General features: G+C 39.9%; 1 protein-coding gene across 2 annotated transcripts in view; it reads left to right on the top strand.

Annotated features, from left to right (window-relative positions):
• The first annotated feature begins 628 nt into the window (after positions 1 to 628).
• The window catches only part of ALG5 (ALG5 dolichyl-phosphate beta-glucosyltransferase), a 42,362-nt gene continuing 22,444 nt past the window's right edge, over positions 629 to 20,546 (top strand). The window contains exons 1-6 of one of the 2 annotated variants that reach the window (XM_030309300.2): positions 629 to 749; positions 4,586 to 4,757; positions 5,140 to 5,186; positions 7,219 to 7,287; positions 8,609 to 8,701; positions 13,273 to 13,386. In XM_030309300.2, the coding sequence (XP_030165160.1) occupies positions 684 to 749; positions 4,586 to 4,757; positions 5,140 to 5,186; positions 7,219 to 7,287; positions 8,609 to 8,701; positions 13,273 to 13,386 (561 nt within the window). In that variant the 5' untranslated portion in view covers positions 629 to 683. The remainder of the gene's footprint in view (positions 750 to 4,585; positions 4,758 to 5,139; positions 5,187 to 7,218; positions 7,288 to 8,608; positions 8,702 to 13,272; positions 13,387 to 20,546) is intronic. The other variant, XM_030309310.1, reaches the window with a different exon arrangement.

Below are 20,546 nucleotides of genomic sequence, written 5' to 3'. Positions count from 1 at the left end.
TGCAGAAAATTGCGAATGTAATTAGTAACACTAGTGTACACTTAAATTCGTTAAAATGACAAATTTTATGTTGTATCAGTTTTTTTAATTGTTTTTAATGTTTTATTTTTGAGACAGAGCGTGAGCAGGGGAGGGGCAGACAAAGAGCGAGACACAGAATTGGAAGCAGGCTCCATCCAGGCTCTGAGCTGTCAGCACAGGGCCCGATGTGGGGCTCGAACTCACAAACCGCGAGATCATGACCTGAGCCGAAGTCGGACGCTCAACCGACTGAGCCACCCAGGCGCCCCTATGTTGTATCAGTTTTTAAAAACTCGTGTAATATACCGAAAATTTTTTTAATGGGTGGGTTGTATGGTGTGCGAATTATATTTTAACAAGTCTGTAAAAAAAAAAAAAAACCAACTGTTCATTGCTTATCTGAAACTCAAGTTAGTGGACATCCTGCATTTTTACTTGCTGATTTTGTCCACCACACTGTGGAACAGAGGGCCCGCCTCCACAGCTGACCCCGGCTCCCAAGAACTACATGTTTTTCTCCTCGCCTTGCCGCGAGAGGGCGCTGTGGGCGGCGGGCGCCAGGCCTGCGCGGCCCCTCTGCCGGCTGGAGGCGGGGCTGCACCGGGGCTCTTCCGCGTGTGTGTAGGTACTTGGTAGGGCGGGCGGCGACCTGGGCATGGAGGATGCTTTCGCTGGTGCTGCAGCTGGCGGTGCTCGGCGTGGCGCTGGCGGCCGCAGCCTTGATACTGGTGAGGAGAGGGATGGGGGATCGCCGCAGGCCCAGGCTCACTGCTGTCTTAGAGACTCGGCCGGCACGCATCTCCTCTGCGTTGCCCACTCTTCGCCGGGTCCCTTTCCACCAGGCTTCCCGCAAATCTTGACCCGAGGATTCCTTCTCCTAGAATTCTACACACCCTTTCTTCCGTATTTATTTTTGTTTTGCAGCTTTACCTCTCTCTATGCCCGGAGTCTTGTACGCTTATTCACTGGGGGTCGTGCTTACCAGTCTCCATTTGCCCCCTGGTCCCTGGACCTCTGTCCACCCGCCCTATCTGTCCCGACCTCTCCAAGACCCCCCACCCCCAACCCCGGGCCTGCAGCCTATGCAGTTCTGGCTCCACCCAGGAAGGTCTTGAGCCCCCAGGAGGTGTGTGCTTTCTAGACTCACCCTTTTCCTGATGTTAAACAGAAAGTGGTGACAGCGCACCGCCGAGAGCCATCTGTTACAGATTGGAATAAATTCGTGGATCAAGAAGACCCAGGAGGGACACAGTAAGACGAAGACACACAGGCGTGGTGTTACCATGTGTCTGGGAGTCGTTACGTCCCATTATTGAACACCCTAAATTCGCTGCCTCGGAATGAGGCTATACAATAGAATTCAAACTCGTGTTTTCTCTGCTCTTATTGTGGAAACAGAAACGTTGTATAAACACTTGCTGATCCATAACTAATAGTCAATTTGCCAAGTGACCTTTCCCTCATATAATTTGGAATGAACCTGCCATCCAGTTAGTAAATGGAGTTTACTCCAGTACACTTCCAGGAGTAAAAGGAAGTTTCAGCTTCCTTGACACTCATATTAGCCCTCTAGATAGCACTGCTAGGAAGGCCATTCTTCCACCTTGCTAGGTTTGCAAACTCACGGTTTAGAAACAATAGAGAAAAAGCCATGTGTCCTGACTACTTTGGTGATTTGTGTCTGAGTGAGAAAGGGGTCTTCTTTCTTCCATAGTGGAGATTCTGGGTTTTTTCGGGGTTTGGAGCAAGTCAGGGTTTCAGTGGGGCAAATTTTGACAGAATCCGGGATTGAATCGTCTTGTTAAATCTGTCTGTTGCACAGAGTTAAATGAGTCCATTATGAGGGTATACTGGAAGTATTTGATCCCACTGGCTTGCAGTGATTATAAGAACTACCATTTATTGAGGACTTATAATATGTTGGATATTGTATTCAGCGTTTAACAGGGGCATCCCTTGTGATCTTTAAAACAATGCTGACATAAATGTTATTATCATTAGCTTTATTTGATGAGGAAGCAGATTGAGATTGAGAGATTTCACATATGAAAATGTCACACAGCTAGTGGAACTTCATTTTTTTTTTTAATGCCAGAGCAGGAAATTATAAAAGAAAAAAAAAAGCAACTAGTTTCATATATATCCACCTTCCAGACATTTCCTCACCCCACTTTTCTGAATTGTTTTGAAGTAAATCTAAGACATAACCTCTATCTGTAAATCCCCAGCATTTATCTCTAAAGACAAGATTCCCTTTTTTAAAATATAATCATAATAAAGTTATGGTTTTTTTTTAAAGTTTATTCATTTTGAGAAAGAGAGTACAAGCAGGGGAGAGCCAGAGAGAAAGACTGGGAGAGAGAATCCCAAACAGACTCCCCACTGACAGTGCAGAGTTCGATGCGGGGCTTGAACTCAGGAACCATGAGATCATGACCTGAGCTGAAAACAAGAGTCAGATGCTTAACTGACTGAGCCACCCAGGTGCCCCGTGTTATCATGGATGTTTAAAAATTTTAACCATTATTAAGTGATTTCAAATATCCCATCTGTTCAAATGCCTCATGTATGTTTTAGTATAGTCTTTTTGTTCCATTGAGCATTAACATACACTTAGCACTCAATTGATACGTCTCAAGTATCTTAATCTGTAACAGTTTGTCTTGCGTTTTTGTTTTTGTTTTTCCTTGTCTTTAATAAGTAGTCGTTTGTCCTGTAGAGTTTCCAACAATCTGAATTCTACTGATTGCATCCCCTTGGTGATTGTTAGCATCTTACTCTGTCTCCTGGATTTCCTATTAACTGGTAGTAATATTTAGATATGTAATCAAATGCATGTTTGAGGTTTTTAATCAAAAAAGGCATGTGATTGATGCTGAATACTTCCTCTTGTATCATACCAGAAGGCTTGTTATATCTAATTTTTTCTGGTGTTGAGAGGATCCAGGAGTTCAATTTTGTTAGCCTGACCGACCAATCATAAAGTTTGTCAACCTAAATCCATTATTTCTCTGGGGGTTGCAAGGTGGAATATTCTAATTGTTATCATTCCTTTTTCGTGTATTACCTGGAATTCTATAATGAAAAAAAAATTCATTCTCAGCCATTCAGTTACTCTGACATATCTTTCACTTATAAAAGGTAAGACAAAAGGCAGAATTTTCAAAATAATGAGGTGATTCTGTGGCATCTTACAGAGAGCATTGATTACTTTTGTTAGGAAATTGAATTTAGAAATCACATTCTGGACACTGGGGTGCAGAATAGGAACTTTCTTTTTTCAGGGAGAGGGAGAGAGTGCGTGTGCATGTGAATAGGGGAACGGGGGAAGGGCGGGGCGGGGGGGACAGAAGATCCAAAGTGGGGTCTGTAATGACAGCATAGAGCCAGATGCAAGGCTGGAACTCAAGAACCATGAGATCATGACGTGAGCTGAAGTCAGACACTTAACCCACTGAGTCACCCAGACACCCCCAGAACAGGAACTCTTAACCACTAGTCGGGATACTGCCTCCATGCTCCTACTAATCAGAACAAGTTCAATTTCAGTATGTACCCACTGGAATATTATAAATGGTCACCACATTAAAAATGAGTAGCATTCCAAATATTTGTGGATTGACTGCTTTAAAAGCAGGAAGTGTACCAGTAGAAACAGTGTTACAAAGAATGGTTATTTACAGGGCTCGCTCCCAAATAAAAATGGAAGGGAGCTATAAAATATTAGTAGTGCATGGTGACAGAGCTTACAAGTTTGATACTTTATTTAAAAAAAATAATATATTCTTTTTTTTAAATTTTTTAATGTTCATTTTTGAGAGAGAGAGAGCAAGCGAGTGGAGGAGGGGCAGAGACAGAGAGAGGGAGACACAGAATTCGAAGCAGGCTTCAGGCTCTGAGCTGTCCGCAGTGAGTCCAATATGGGGCTTGAACTCACAAACAGTGAGATCATGACCTGAGCTGAAGTTGGATGCTTAACCGACTGAGCCACCCAGGCACCCCAAAAAATAATGTATTCTGAATTCAAATCTAGGATAAGTGCCAAGAATATATTCTTAAGCATTACTGGCCCCTACCATGGGGGTGGAGGGGTCGTTTCTTCAAAACCTTGCTTGATTTGGTCCTAGATGGGAGGTCTGGCCTCATTCCACACATTCTGCCTGTACTGTGAACTTACCTTCTGTCACATACAGGCTCCAACTAGGAATCAGACCTAACTATGTGCTTGCCAGGGGATTGGAGGTTCAGGGCATCATAGATTGCACTTCTAGTGACTGTTCCCTATTAGATCTAGGACAATGGAGTCCTGGGGATGACAGATCAGAAGAGACAAAGAGCCTCCTAAGGCATTATTATTAGTACCTTACCAGTTGAAGAAAGGAAAATAACCAGTGCATAAGTAAGGGATTTGAATTTTGGTGTCATCTCTAGACCATTGTTAATGGACTAAAAACTGAGAGTAAATATTCCACCAAACAAAAAAAATCATGTAAAAGATGTGTTCTCATATAACAAATCAAAAAAAAATGTCAACATAATTTCTTGTTAATATACCTGCTTTTAGATTTCCTTTGTTGCATTTATAACTGCTACAAAAATGCCACATCTTCATCAATATGAAGAAGAGAAGTTCTTCTTAAATGCCAGAGGACAGAAGGAAACTTTGCCCAGCATATGGGACTCACCTACCAAGCAACTCTCTGTTGTTGTGCCTTCATACAATGAAGAAAAACGGTGTAAGCCCGATTTCATTTTTTTGGTCATTTGGGAAGAAAAGGAAATTTAAAGTATGACCTTTATTGTCTTTGCCAGAACATTAACAGATGTGGGCTGTGGTGAGTGCATAGTTAGTAGATGTAGTTCAGAAGAGGGGAAACGAGTAATAGCTGCAGAGGATAGGGTCAGCATCAGAAGTGGTAGGACTGAAGTATTCTAGAGACTAGAGTAGCTAGATGTGAACAGCAGACCTTCCAGATGGGAACGGCCACTGGAGGAAAGTCCCAGAGGAGCCTATTAGACTATTCAGACTTTCTCCATATGTAAACTGAGTGTTCTGAGGCTTGGTAAATCATTTTCAAAAACAATTTTTCATATATATATATATTTTTTTTCTTTAAGTGCCTGTAATGATGGATGAAGCGCTGGGCTATCTAGAGGAGAGACAGGTATCATGTTTTCTCTTTCAATATGATGTCTCCAATTAAAACCAGACTAGATCACCAACTTGTAGATCCTGGCTAGACCCACGGTAAGAGGCAGTGCCGGCCATGGCCGGGGCCGTCAAGGTCACAGGGCCTCCCGTGCTCAGCTTGTTGCCTGCCATGGGCTGTCAGCGAGCAAGCCCGGCACGTGGCTCCCTACCTCCAGCAGCAGGCGGGTGAACCCAGAACAAACTGGAAAGCTGACATTACTTATGTACCCTCCCACCCACTTTTATCTTCTTGCCTGATGGTACATTTAAAGTTGAATGTGGATCTTGAGAAACTTAACAGATGGCCATGGGGGAAGGGAGGGGAAAAAAATAGTTACAAACAGAGAGGGAGGGAGGCAAACCATAAGAGACTCTTAAATACTGAGAACAAACTGAGGGTGGATGGGGGTGGGGGAGAGGGGAAGTGGGTGATGGGCACTGAGGAGGGCACCTGTTGCGATGAGCACTGGGTGTTGTATGGAAACCAATTTTACAATATATTTTAAAAAATAAAAATAAAACAGCCCGAAAATAAAAATAAAAAAATTGAGTACATCTGCAGACTCTGTGGCAGCACAGTGCTGTTTTTACTTTTGTGACTTTTTAAAAAGACATTTATTTGAAAAAGGCTTATAATTAAAGTGAAATTATTTTTGTTTTTCTTTATTATGCAGAGGAGTTCCCCTCATTTATTTTCTCTTCTTTCCCTGAATAAAGAGAAGAAAAGTAATACGTGCCCTTGTTTAATAGCATCAGCTGCTGTTGGAATCTCCTTAGAGACTTTAAGGAAACAAATGGGTTTTGTGGCTGGTTCTTTTTTTTGTTTGTTTTTTTTAAGAAAATTCCTTGTTTTGATTTACATTGGTTTTATGTTTTCTTTGTAAAAGGAACATAGAAGATTCATTGAAAGAGAGAAGGACATGTTGAAAAATTAAATTTAAAGAAAAGAAGGAGAGAGGGGCGCTTGACTGGCTCAGTCAGTGAAGTGTGCAAATCTTGATCTTGGAGTTGTGAGTTTGAACCCCATGTTGGGTGTAGAGATTACTTAAAAAAAAAAAAAAAGAAGGAAAAAGGGAGAGAATGGAGCCCTTATTAAATGTGTGGCTTCTGTCTCTTCTATTACATGTATTCTTTACACCAACCACATAGACTAGGTGTGGGGTTTTTTTGTTTGTTTTTTGTTTTTTTGTTTTTTTAAATGAGAAAACAGGCCAAAATGTAACTTGCCCAAGGTCATAGGTTGTAGCCTGTCTCCAAAGTGCTCAGCACAGCAAGCATGTGGCTGCTCCCACCAGTTTGGTGCAGGGGGACCAGGGCAAGAGCAGGACTCACGGACACTCAATCAGTGTTTGCTCTCTGCTCTTGCTCAGCATCTCTCTTCCTTTTGGTTCTTGGACTTTTTATTTTATGTGACTTGTGCCCTTACATATCACTCTATAACAACTATTATTTATAACCTTCAAGGACAACTAAACTATTTTATTGTGGTAGGATTTGGTTAAACTAAATAAATGTCCAGGATTTATATTCCTAGCCTACAGGAAATTGGGAGAAATAGCTACTCAAGTAAACTTAGAGAAAGAAATGAAAGAGCTTGCATCTTGGGTTAGAGGACACGAGAAGTGAGGAAGAAACCCATGAGTTAGTAAGGATTCTTAGCTATTCTTGCCTCCCTCCCCAGCCAAACAAAAGCCAAGCAAATTCATTGCAAATAGCAACATGTTACACAGGATGCCCCTGCCAGTACTTGGAAACGGCAAATAGCAGAAGTGCAGCGTGAGGCAGGAGTGACGGGCATCTCTGGGAGTCTCTGCTGTGACAGTTGTCTGTTTTTGCTTATTTTTGACTTATGTACCCCCACTGGGTTTAGAGTAAGGATGTATTCTCCAGAGGGAACAAAGACTGAAAAAAAACCAAACAGTTGTTATTTAAACTCTTTGCAATCTTATCAGAATTCTTGATGGCATTTATGCCAAATTGAGGTATTTTATCTTTGCTTCTTGCAGAAGCAAGATCCCACGTTCACGTATGAGGTGATAGTAGTTGATGATGGCAGCAAAGACCAAACTTCAAAGGTAAGTAAACTTGCTTTTAGGATTGCCAGTGGATAGAAATGTAGAATAATTTAACAAATGTAAAGTCTTATTTCCGGTCATCAGAGAGTGCTAAAGCTGTGCCAGCACTCTCTGTTGTTATAGTGTGGGTAGTCAAAAAAGCAGAGAGGTTTCACCTATGGAAAGCTGGAAGATAAACCTGCTGTTCTACCACTCCATAAGACCAGGGAAGCTTTGAAGATCATCACATTGGGAGAAAACATGAACAACAACAATTCACCTTGGCCACTGGGACCCTTCTTTGCCTACCAATATATGGTTCCTTTTTTCTTAAGCATCATTTTTTTTCTTTATACTCCACCTTGCCTTACAGTTTCTAAGCAGTCATGCAAATAGGAAGATGCCTTCATATCTGGTGGTGGGTGTCAGATATGTCCTTTGGCATACCTCTATCTGGATTTACCCACAGGAGGTAACAAGTATCTTAGAGTATTATCCTCTCTCATTCCTGCATTCTTAGACCTATAGCTCCTAAGCTGCTAAAAAAAAAAACTAAAAGCTGGTCTGCCAGGAGGGCAAACAGCAGATGAGAATAACTTCACACTCTCTATGGAGATGAGGGTCAAAAGGAGAAGGTGTTGGGGCACCTGGCTGGCTCAGTTGGTAGAACATGTGACTCTTGATCTCAGGGTCATGAGTTCAAGCCCCATATTGGGCATGGAGCTTACTTAAAAAAATGAGGGGGAGGGCTGTTGATGAAGATAGGTAATATAGAAAGGCGATGTGGAAAAGCAAAGGGCATGGACCATACTACAATGGGTTGATGACTAAATGAGTGATGAAGAGATGTGTGTAGCAAATACAGATCACTGTTTCACGGCTTTGATTGTAAATCAAAAAATAATGGCAGTTGAGTGAAAAGATTTGGGGGAAATATTCCAGGATATGAGCAACTTCTGTGGGGAGTAAGATCAGTTGCTGACATGTAAGTAAGTCATTAAGCAGTAAGCGGCAGGGTCAGGGGGAGGATCACAAGTGTGTACCCGTCGATCAACGCATGGGTTTTATTTTCTCAAGCAGCTCACTAGCATAAATAAAGGAGTCAAAATAAGAGACAGCCACTGCCTCTTCTGTTGTTGCCTCTGCAGGAAGGTGAATTGTGACTTCAACCTAGTGGGTTGAAGGAATTCAACAACTCTGGGCCACTAAAATGTACAGTGTGTATAATCTAGTCAGAAGAACAGTGTAACGGAAATAGCAGTATTTAAGCCAAACTCAGAAACCTGGTTTACTGTCTTAGAATCCAAGTTGATATTATTCTGACTTTTATATAATTTGACAGGTAGCTTTTAAATATTGCCAGAAATACGGAAGCGACAAAGTACGAGTGATCACACTGGTGAAGAATCGTGGGAAAGGCGGAGCTATTAGGATGGTAATACATAGTTTCAGCATTTTAATCTAAAACGTAAACATTTTTTAATAAATTCTTTTGCAGACTAATATGTTTGTTTTCTACAGCTGTCTAATTGAATACCACCATTTCAGGTTAGTGGTGAATTAGTTTTAACAAGAACTTCATATACTTATCTATATATAATGTGATCAAATCTTAAAATTATCATGCCATATCTATGATATACTGGGTAATTCAGGAGAATAGGTGTATCTAAATCAAAATTTATAATGTTATCATCTGCCTCTGTGTGTCTTTAATACAGTCACCAGATAATAAGAGTATATGATTTTTTTGCAGTTTATAAAATGCTTTTACATATTAAGGTTTACCTATATGAAGACACTGTGCTTAACATGGTACCTGAACTAAGATAAATCTGATGTGGGTCTATCTTGATGAAATTGGCAGTCTGCTAGAAAAGATGATTATACTGATGAGAGGTACACATGATGTGTTATAGAAATTCCAAAAAGGATAGGTTACGTTCAGCTGAGGCATGTCAGGTAGAAGTCAAGATACTCTGAAGAAAGACCACAAGTCAAGATATGTGGAAGAAAATCCAAATAGTGTCTTAAATGATTTAGAGGTTTATTTTATTTTGCCCCCCCCCCCCCCATAAAAAGAACTCTAAGTACAAGCAGTCCAGGGCTTATTCAGCAACCCCACTGTGTCATCAGAAACTCTGCCTCCTAACTTTTCACTCCCTTTTTCCTCATTCACACAAGGTGACTCCTGGAGTACCTGGGAGCCATTACATCCACATTCCAGATAAGAAGGAGAGGGGCAGAGGGCAAAAGACATATGCTGGCTGGTTTGCCCCCTTTTGGGGAACTTTCCTAGAAGCTCCATCTAAAAATTTACTTAATTGTCATTGGCCAGAACAGTGTCCCAAGGCCACCCCTATTTCCAAGGAAGGCTGAGAAATGTTTTTTCCTCACATTTTCATTCCTGACCTGATGAGACATCCATTAGTAAAACAGAAGGAAAGAATAGATTTTGAGTAGGTAACTATCAGTCTCAAGCACATGTCAAGCAAACTTGACAAAGGAGATACCACTGAAGCCAAGCTCCAGCAATGGTGAAAACTGGCTTCCACCTGGTTATTCCACTCGACTGGTCATTTTCAGCTGGACAGTAAATTAGCCACTTCAACATAATTATCACATTTAACCCTCCTCATATTGTCTCATGAGTTAGGTCCTACTTTTCAATTACTTAGTTGAGGGAAGTGACACATAGTAAAGCAACTTACCAAGGTCACATGGTTATTAATAGTCAGAATGAAGATTTAGATTAGGTTAGTACCCTGAAATCCATACTCTTAACCTAACATCTCTGTTAGTGTGTGGGAAATGTTGAGAGAAGAGCAGCAAGACAGAATTCAGAACTCTTGGAATACATACTAGGAACAGTGAGCTTGCTCTGACTAGGTCATAAGCCATGCAAAGAGGAGAAAAAGAAAATAGGGTTGGTGTAATATCATGGTGGCCTTTAAATCCATCCATTCACTTATTAGAGATACTTAGATGAAAGACAACCATCCTATCCTTAAAGATACCATACTTTAATAGTGTTGTAACGCTGTAATAGAATGGCACCACTTTCCAGCTGGGAGGAACAGCAGCAGAGACTTCCCATAGGAGGTAAATTCTGCACAGAATCTTCAAGGAAGACTAGAAATTCTATCCAGGCAAAAGTTGGGGCAGGGAGCTTGCAGAGGAGGGACATGACCAAAGGTATGAGAGAAAGCGCTACAATCACGAACTGCTAGTGGTACATGTGGGTTGACTTTATAGGAGTAAGTTCAAGGGGGTAGGTGGGTTCATATCCTGAACTTTTAGGGTAGGGACTTTTAGGCTTTCACCTTTGACAGAGTGACAGTAGCCAGCACAGTAGTGTAAGCAAGGTACAAGTGGATTGTTAATTTGGATTATGATGGTGATGCAGCATCAGAAGAGGAGAGACCAATATGGTAGGGGTGGAGGGCAAAAATGAGGTAGAATTGTATCAGGTGATCAGGGAGAGGAATAAGTTACCTAAGACCTTGGAGGAGGCCAAGGAGAAGGAGAATGTCATAGAAGGAATGAAACACTGGAGAAGGAGCTGATTTAAAAGATAACTTTGAGGGGCGCCTGGGTGGCGCAGTCGGTTAAGCGTCCGACTTCAGCCAGGTCACGATCTCGCGGTCCGTGAGTTCGAGCCCCGTGTCAGGCTCCGGGCTGATGGCTCGGAGCCTGGAGCCTGTTTCCGATTCTGTGTCTCCCTCTCTCTCTGCCCCTCCCCCGTTCATGCTCTGTCTCTCTCTATCCCAAAAATAAATAAACATTGAAAAAAAAAAAATTAAAAGATAACTTTGAGTTTGAGCCATATTAAGGTTGAGATACCATGTAGTGGTATCCAGAATAGCCTGGTAGAGAAGATGTGAGTGAGTAATCCACATGCATCAGATGGTAGTTGAACCCATTAAGTTGGCAAGGAAGAAGGTATAGAGAAAAAGGACAGCTGGAAACCAAGCCTTGGGGAAATGTGGCTCATGAGGAAGAACAGTGCAAGCAGTGAGAAGGGATAGGGTGTGATTGAATGGACAGGAATGGGAAGTGCTAGGATAGACTACCTTTTCAAGAAGTTTGGTGGTGAAGTGAAGGCCATTGTCGGTAGAGTGGAGAATAGCCAGCATTGAAGAACCTCCTTTAAAAAATAAAATAATATGGGTGTCTTGGTGGCTGAGTTGGTTGAGTGTCTGACTCTTAACTTCTGCTCAGGTCATGATCCCAGGATCATGAGATCAAGTCCCGTGTTAAGCTCTGTGCTGAGCGTAGAGCCTGCTTGAGATTCTCTCTCTCTGTCTCTCTCCCTCTCCCCCTCCTTTCCTCCTCCCCCCTCCCTCTCTCTTTCCCTCCTCCCTCCCTCTCTCCCTCACTCTCTCTCTCCTTCTCTCCCCGCCTCCCTTTCCCCCCCTGCTCCCCCACCTCTCTCCCCTGGTCATGCTCTCTCTCTTTCTCTAAAATAAAAAATTTTTTTAAAGATAAAATAATAAAGTGGACTAAACAAGATTTAAAGCCAAAGACATTTTCCATAATGTTAAATAATTACCTCCAGTTCACCCTTAACATGTATTGCTGAAATAGTCCTTTGTTGTTTTTTTTTTCAGTTTTTTTTTGTCCAGATGTTAAACAAAACATTTTTATTCTGCCTTTTCACCTGCATTCTTTTTTTTTTTTTTTTTGAGAGAGAGCGAGAGAGAAAAAAGAGAGTGCGAGCAGGGAAGAGGGGCAGAAGGAGAGGGAGAGAGAGGGAGAGAATCTTAAGCAGGCTCCACACTTAGCACAGAGCCTGACTCAGATCTTGGTCCCACAACCCAGGAATCATGACCTAAGCAGAAATCAAGAGTGGGATGCTCAAAAGACTCAACTACCCAAGCCCCCTCACCTGTATTCTAACTGATATGACTAAAAAAAAATTACAGAAACTAATTAGTGGGCTTATCCCATAGAATAAATGATCAAAGTTTTGTCTACATTTGTATATATCTTATCTATATTCACATACTGTTAAGTAATATCAGAAGCTATATTTCTCCTGTATCAAGCCATACATATATTTATACTTAAGAAACAATGAATTCACTCAAATGGACCATGAATTAAGAGTTGATGTGTAGTTTGTTTCCATGTGAAATGTACACTGATAGAGCCATATTTTGCACAAAAGGCCAATTGATTCAGTATTGAGAGGCATAATTTTGCTAAGTGTCAGATGATTCAAATAACATAAAATAGTATTTGGATATATCCATGCTTCCCAAATTTTAGTGACATTTCATATTTCTTTGTTCAACGATTAATTTAAACTGCTTTAGATTCCATAATAAAGAATACTGGGGTGCCTGGGTGGCTCAGTCTGTTAAGCCTCTGACTTTGGCTCAAGTCATGATCTCATGGTTGGTGGGTTCAAGCCCCATGTCAGGCTCTGTGCTGACAGCCCCGAGCCTGGAGCCTGCTTTAGATTCTGTGTCTTCCTTTCTCTCTGCCCCTGGCCTGCTCATTATCTGTCTCTCAAAAATAAACGTTCAAAAAAACAAAGAATACTAAAGATCTATCTGATGGTGGGTTTCACAGCAAGTCTGTATATATTGTATTTGTTCAATCCAATAAATATGTTCTTCATATGCTGTCCTAAAGTAGCTCCTGATATGCACACAACACATATATAACATATATGATAGATATTTTACTTTTGTTCTTACTGATGTGGGATATCTGTTATTCATCCAAATCTATATTCCTATCATGATATATTCCAAAGTAATAGTGGTAGGACCTCACAAAGTTTTTAAAATCATGAACTAGGCATTAGATACATTTGGAAGAATCTTATCGATGTAATTTGTTTTCAGGGAACTTTGGCATCCTGCCATTTCACACCTAGTATTAGATATGAGATTATCTAATATTAGTTATCTTAAGTCAAGCAGAACAAACTGATATGTCATTGGATTTAGCCTTAATTTTAAGCAACTTTCTTTTAATTGAAATGTTTAAATACAGGGTATATTCAGTTCTCGAGGAGAAAAGATCCTTATGGCAGATGCTGATGGAGCCACAAAGTTTCCAGATGTTGAGAAATTAGAAAAGGGACTGAATGATCTACAGCCTTGGCCTGTGAGTATGAGAATATAGATTAAATAATCTTCAGTCAAGAACATGGGGAGTCTAAAGTAACATTAAAATGGAATTTACAGGAGTGCCTGGGTGGCTCAGTTGGTTAAGGATCCCGACTCTTGATCTCAGGTCTTGATCTCAGGGTTGTGAGTTCAAGCCCCATGCTGGGTGTGAAGCCTACTTAAAAAACAAAACAAAACAAAAAAAAAACTAACAAAAAAATGGAATTTACATATAAGTTTAAAAACTGGTGCTTTTTTTGTGTGTGAAATTCCTGTATACGGTCCCACAGAAAAGCTAATCATTTTATTACAAACATTCACTGATGGTCTGAGATTTACTTAACAATTACTTATTTAATATTCTGGCCATATCACTCCATTTTCAATCCCTTCTATCAGAGTTTTAATATTTATTATCTATATATTCAGCTAAGGCTTTTATTTAAAAGCATAGATGGAGCCTCCCAGGTAAAGATGTGAAATGAAACTGGATCACAGAGACTTGGTTTTGATGAAACAGACCTAAGCAGGAACCACTCAATAAAGATCATGTGCACCTTCATGACATAGTTTCAAAAAGTAGAGATAGACTTTCATTCAGCATTTGAGATTCATCCATATTGCTATGTTTATCAATAATTTGTTCCTTTTAATTGCTCAGCAGTATTCCATTGCTTGGGTGTATGACAGTTTGTTTATCCATTCAACTGTTGAAGGACATTTGGGTTGTTTCCAGCATTTGGCAATTACGAATAAAGCAGGTATCAACGTTTCATTAAAAAAAAAAAAAAAAAAAAGTGGAAGTTAAAGAAAGAAAACTCCTGGTGCCATTTCCACTCTTTATTTATTTTTTTTTTAATTTTTTTTTTAATGTTTATTTATTTTTGAGACAGAGAGAGACAGAGCATGAACGGGGGAGGGTCAGAGAGAGGGAGACACAGAATCTGAATAGGCTCCAGGCTCTGAGCTGTCAGCACAGTGCCCAACGCGGGGCTTGAACTCATGGACCGCAAGATCATGACCCGAGCCGAAGTCGGCCGCTTAACCGACTGAGCCACCCAGGCGCCCCCCATTTCCACTCTTTAAAGGCCATTTAGATATACTGAAAAAAAAAAAAAAAAAATATATATATATATATATATTGAAAAAAATAAATAAATAAAAATAAAGGCCATTTAGAGAAAGACGAATTTACCACATTCTGAGCTTTTTACCAAATAGTCCCAATCTGGAAAGAATCAGACTGAGACATTGAATAAGCACCCTGGGACAACATTAATCAGTACACCTACCTGCTATCACACAGTATCCCAGGATTTCAGTCGCAGCAAGAAAAACTAGGGCTTGCCAGTTTCAGGGCTTCAAGCTCAGTTAGGGCACAGATCCATGTGATTAGATCCCTTCCTCAGTGGAGTGTATCCTTGTACAGGACATGGCAAAATCTCACAATAACAAAGAACCCATATAACCCACCAAAGCTACACTGAGCTCTGAGGGAGCTCCCTCCTTCCCCCAGGTGTAATATTCAGGCCTTGAAACTCTAGTTCAGAGGGGAAAACCAGGGGCTACCAAAGGTAGAAGTACAGGTTTCCCCTGCTATCCAGAAGCAGAGTGTTCTCATTCGTAAGCCCAGATGGCATAAAGCAAAGAAGCAATTACCATTAATTCATGTGGAAAATTTTTTTGAATGTTCCCTGACCTAAAAAATAACCTCCCTTAGGCTTTTCTGACACCTTAAGACACAGCTACTGTCAGTCTTTTATAAAAGCAACATGGCCTAACAAGAACTTTTGAAAAGCGGGGGATACCTGTGTATCAAGGAAAATTCCCTTGTACTGTACAAGTGCTACCCATGTTAGTCACGACAAAATGAAATAAATGTCAGCTATACCAACATATTTCTATAGAAAAAGAAAGTTTCATACCAAAGTATTTTTGCTGAACAAATAATGAACATAGTTCAGCAACACAGGCGTTTGAAAGAGTGAGGACAAAACAGAATGATATTAAAAGAGACGCCACAGAAAATTTTCATAAATTTAATACCCTCATGATTGTCAAGAGGATTGTCCTAGTTCTCCCCAGTTCTCCCCTAGTCCTTCCCAGAGAACTGACAAAGATTTGGTAAATGTTTCTAATGCATTATGCCTCTAGCTTGGGGGAGCCATGAGTGGGAGGGAGGATGGAAGATGTCAGGTTGTTTGCAGCTGACTTTGTGTCATTCTACGTAGGGCAAAGAAAAATTAAATAATTTAGCCAAAGTTAGAGGGTGAACCAAACAACAAACAGGAGAAAAATCTGGACCTTCTGTGAATCCCAGTTCCCTTTATGCAACTCTGAAAAGGAAAGGAGTTCTGATGCCATCCTTTTCATTATCATAAGCTAATTTACTGCGTTGTTACTGTAAATATCAAGTTTTAAAGAATGAAAGCATTTGATGATGATTAAACTTTTAATTCACAGCCTTGGTCTACAGCACCTCACAATATGTCTAATTATTTAAGAGTATATCACAATTCACTTGAATGAATTTGAACTCAGTTTATTAAGAATTTTAATCAATATGCATCATATATCTCTTTTTGAAGGAGGCAGAGAAGTGACAAAGTTCTAAAATCCACTGTCTGGATCAACTCAGTAATAATTATTTTTGAATTGGGATGCTGTCTACTCATAATTATGACAAAACTCATAAACAGTCGGGCATTACTCAGAAAACTTGTACTCTGAAGCTAACATTCATAGAGGAATTAGAAGAAATCTTGATTATCTAATTCAGAGGTTGGCAGACCTCTTCTGTAAAGGCCCACAGAGTGAATATTTTCAGCTTCAAAGCCATACAGTGTCTGTTGTTACTCAACCCTGACTGTAGCACAAAAGCAGACCCAGATAATACATAATTGAATGACCATGCCTGTGTTCCAATAAAACTTTATTTACAAAACCAAGCAGCAGGCCAGATTTGGGCCACAGCCTATAGATTACAGACCCTTGGGCTAATTCAGTCATTTATCTAGTATTGGAAACTTTTTATAATTACCAAATGATCTTTTAGTCTTTGCTTGCATAGCTGTAGTGATGCCCAAGCAGCCCATGTATCTCAACTCAGTTACAGAGTTCCTTTTTGCATTAAATGCAAATATGCCTCCTTTTGATATCCCCTTTGGTTGGTTCTGTTTTTCATAGCTACACAAAATAGTCTACTTCTCCTTTGTGACAGCCTTTTGGAGAGTTAAAGCGATTTCCATGTGTCTTCTCTATTCTAAGCTGTCAATAGTTCTTCCAGTTTTCAAACAGCATATTTCTTTTTGTTATCATCCTGGTCATTTTCCACTGAAGATGCTTCAGTTAGCATGGATCTGGTTATACTGCATTTACATTGTTACCTCATGTAGCCAACTCTTTCATATGCAGTGCCATTGCCATTGAACCTTGTCTCCCTATCCTCAAACTGGCACAGTTATTTTTGTTTCTGTGTTTCTTTTGCCTTGTTTTATTTAGGAACAGAAGTGTGGCTCTTTATTAAACATCAGCATATTTGATTTCTGGTTCTTAGGGTGTAGGGCTTTTTTTCCATCTTTAATGAAATTGCCGTTCCCTTCTCAATTAAGTCACAAATCTGATAAGCGTGGCTTGCATATATTCCCTTGAGCCCAAATAAAAATTGACTAGAATTTTCAGAACTAGTTCTGCAAATAATGAAACAAGAACATGGGTTTCAAAGTAGTGAAGTCCTGTTATGACCACATGACTAACCCACTAGATACTAACCCACTAGTACTAATCTACTAGACAATAGTTAAATGTCTTTTACAGCATTGTGTTGACTCTCCGGAACATTTGTAATAGCTTCTAATGTTTTTTCATTTGATTTTATTTTTAATTGCAACAAAAAGAAATTAACTACTACTTTGTACTTTTAATTCCTCTTAGAGTTCTGGTCAGATTATTCTTAATGAATTTAGGAAAGTTGCTTGCAATTTCTTCTCTGAAGAAGGTCTTTTAAGGTTTTAAATTAAATATATGTAATTTAGGTAGAGTTTTGTGTAACACACAAATAAAATAGGATTTACATTTAGTTCCAAATACTTTATCTGTATATCTTTTTTCTTTAAGTGCAAAGCTTTTATCCCAGCTATTCAATTTCTTTTTTTTTTCCCTTTTTTTTTAAATTTTATTTATTTATTTTTTTTAATTTACATCCAAATTAGTTAGCATATAGTGCAACAATGATTTCAGGAATAGATTTCTTAATGCCCCTTACCCATTTAGCTCATCCCCCCTCCCACAACCCCTCCAATAACCCTCTGTTTGTTCTCCATATTTAAGAGTCTCTTATGTTTTGTCCCCCTCCCTGTTTTTATATTATTTTTGTTTCCCTTCCCATATGTTCATCTGTTTGGTCTCTTAAAGTCCTCATATGAGTGAAGTCATATGATATTTGTCTTTCTCTGACTGACTAATTTCGCTTAGCATAATACCCTCCAGTTCCATCCACATAGTTGCAAATGGCAAGATTTCATTCTTTTTGATTGCTGAGTAATACTCCATCATGTGTGTTTGTGTGTGTGGGGGGGGGTGTGTGCGCGCACGCATGTGTGTGTATATATACACATCACATCTTCTTTAGCCATTCATCCATCGATGGACATTGGGCTCTTTCCATACTTTGTTGATAGTGCTGTCAACATTGGGGTGCATGTGTCCCTTCGAAACAGCACACCTGTATCCCTTGGATAAATACCTAGTAGTGCATTTGCTAGATTGTAGGGTAGTTCTGTTTTTAATTTTTTGAGGAAGCTTCATACTGTTTTCCAGCTGGCTGCACCAGCTAGCATTCCCACCAGCAGTGCAAAAGAGGTCCTCTTTCTCCACATCCTCACCAACATCTGTTGTGGCCTGAGTTGTTAATGTTAGCCATTCTGACAGGTGTAAGGTGGTATCTCATTGTGGTTTTGATCTGTATTTCCCTGATGATGAGTGATATTGAACATTTTTTTCATGTGTCAGTTGGCCATCTGGATGTCTTCTTTGGAGAAGTGTCTATTCATGTCTTTTGCCCATTTCTTCACTGGATTATTTGTTTTTTGGGTGTTGACTTTGAGAAGTTCTTTATAGATTTTGGATACTAACCCTTTACCTGATATGTCGTTTGCAAATATCTTCTCCCATTCTGTTGCTTGCTTTTTAGTTTTGCTGATTGTCTCCTTTGCTGTGCAGAAGCTTTTTATTTTGATGAGGTCCCAGTAGTTCATTTTTGGTTTTGTTACCCTTGCCTCCAGAGACGTGTGGAGTTAGAAATTGCTGCGGCCAAGATGAAAGAGGTTTTTGCCTGCTTTGTCCTAGAGGATTCTGATGGCTTCTTGTCTTACATTTAGGTCTTTCATCCATTTTGAGTTTATTTTTGTGTATGGTGTAAGAAAGTGGTCCAGGTTCATTCTTCTGCATGTCGCTGTCCAGTTTTCCCAGCACCACTTGCTGAAGAGACTGTCTTTACTCTATTGGATAATCTTTCCTGTCTTGTCAAAGATTAATTGGCCATACGTTTGTGGGTCCATTTCTGGGTTCTCTATTCTGTTCCATTGATCTGAGTGTCTGTTCTTGTGCCAGTACCATACTGTCTTGATGATTACAGCTTTGTAATACATCTTGAAGTCTGGGATTGTGATGCCTCCTGCTTTGGTTTTCTTTTTCAAGATTGCTTTGGCTATTTGGCTCCAGCTTTTCAATTTCTTAACCAGTAATTATGTTACCTCTTTTAATAAAATATGCTTGGGTTTGCAATAATTTTTCTAAGCCAAAATATATGATGATCACTTGTTTAGTTGCTTAACTGTTCACAGTAGAATCAAAACTTCCTGAACAGGTAAAATAGATGACAAAAAGTCTGCATTCTATTAACCATAGAGTCATTCCTCAGGGCATGACTTGGATCTTAAATTCTCATTTAGACACAGTTTCAACAAACTTAGTTTTTAGGTTTTGAAGGGCACAAATGATTAAAGGTAACATATGAAAGAGATATGGAGTAAAACTGCATTGACAAAAACTATAGGGGCAGATATTAACCACCACTACCACCACCACCCCACACCCAAACACACCCTTCAGTCTGGAGCAATTGCTACCTAGTGGCCCTGAATGTTCCTTTGTCTTCAATTCAGTAGTCCTGGGCCAAAATGTGGGTTTGGTACACCAAAACTTCATATATGTATACATGGTTTGGCTTTTTCCTTAAACAGGAACGTGACAATTATTATTTCCTTTTTTTTGTGTGTGACCATGGGCAGGTTCAAGAGCCTGTTATGTTTGTGTCACCCTCTCAGATGACCAAGCATGCAAAAGAGATCCCTGAACTTCCCAAATCATTTGTTTTATAGACCCAGCATTCTGGTGAGATCTTTTTGAAAATCAAACAAGGGAGAAAAGAAAAATTAAGAAGATAGTTTTGAAAATGTAAAAAGAGGAAGAGTATATGTAATTGACCTTTCAGGACAGTCTGTCTCAGCAGATCACAAAGTATGTTTCCCACACCTGTGAAGGACAAGAGCTGCCTATCAAAGCAGGTATATAATGCCAACCAACCTGGCTTGAAAGTGGATAGCTCTTAAGTACAGAGAAAGCAAAACTTTTTCTCTAAAGGACCAGAGAGTAAATATTTTAGGCTCCGTAGACCACATGTGGTCCCTGTTGCAATACTCTTTTTTTAACAACACTTGAAAAATCATTCTTGCTCATAGGTCATGAAAAAACAGGCAGCAGGTTGTTTTTGGCCCACAAATCATGGTTTGCCAACCTTGTTCTAGAAGATTGAAATCTTGATGTTAACCATAATTTTTGCTGACCACATAAAATTTTCATAAATTTGATATCCTCATGATTGTCAAGAGAAGATATCCTAATTTAAAAGGAGGAAAATAATTAGGCATCTTTTGCCAAATTTATTTGTTGAGTGTGCAGTTTGATACAGTATTTTTATAGAACAAGTTAAAAGTAAGAGTCAAAGGTTTGGGTGCCTAGGTGGCTCAGTTGTCCAACTCTTGATTTTGGCTTGGGTCACGGTCTCCCGGTTCATCGGTTTGAGCCCTGAATCAAGTTCCAAAGTGGCAGTGTGGAGCCTGCATGGGATTCTCTGTCTCCCTCTCTTTCTGCCCTTCC

This window comes from Lynx canadensis, chromosome A1 (assembly GCF_007474595.2).
Source record: "Lynx canadensis isolate LIC74 chromosome A1, mLynCan4.pri.v2, whole genome shotgun sequence".
NCBI lineage: Eukaryota > Metazoa > Chordata > Mammalia > Carnivora > Felidae > Lynx > Lynx canadensis.
Note: the sequence above shows the minus strand (reverse complement) of the source record. Positions and strands in the feature narration are given on the sequence as shown.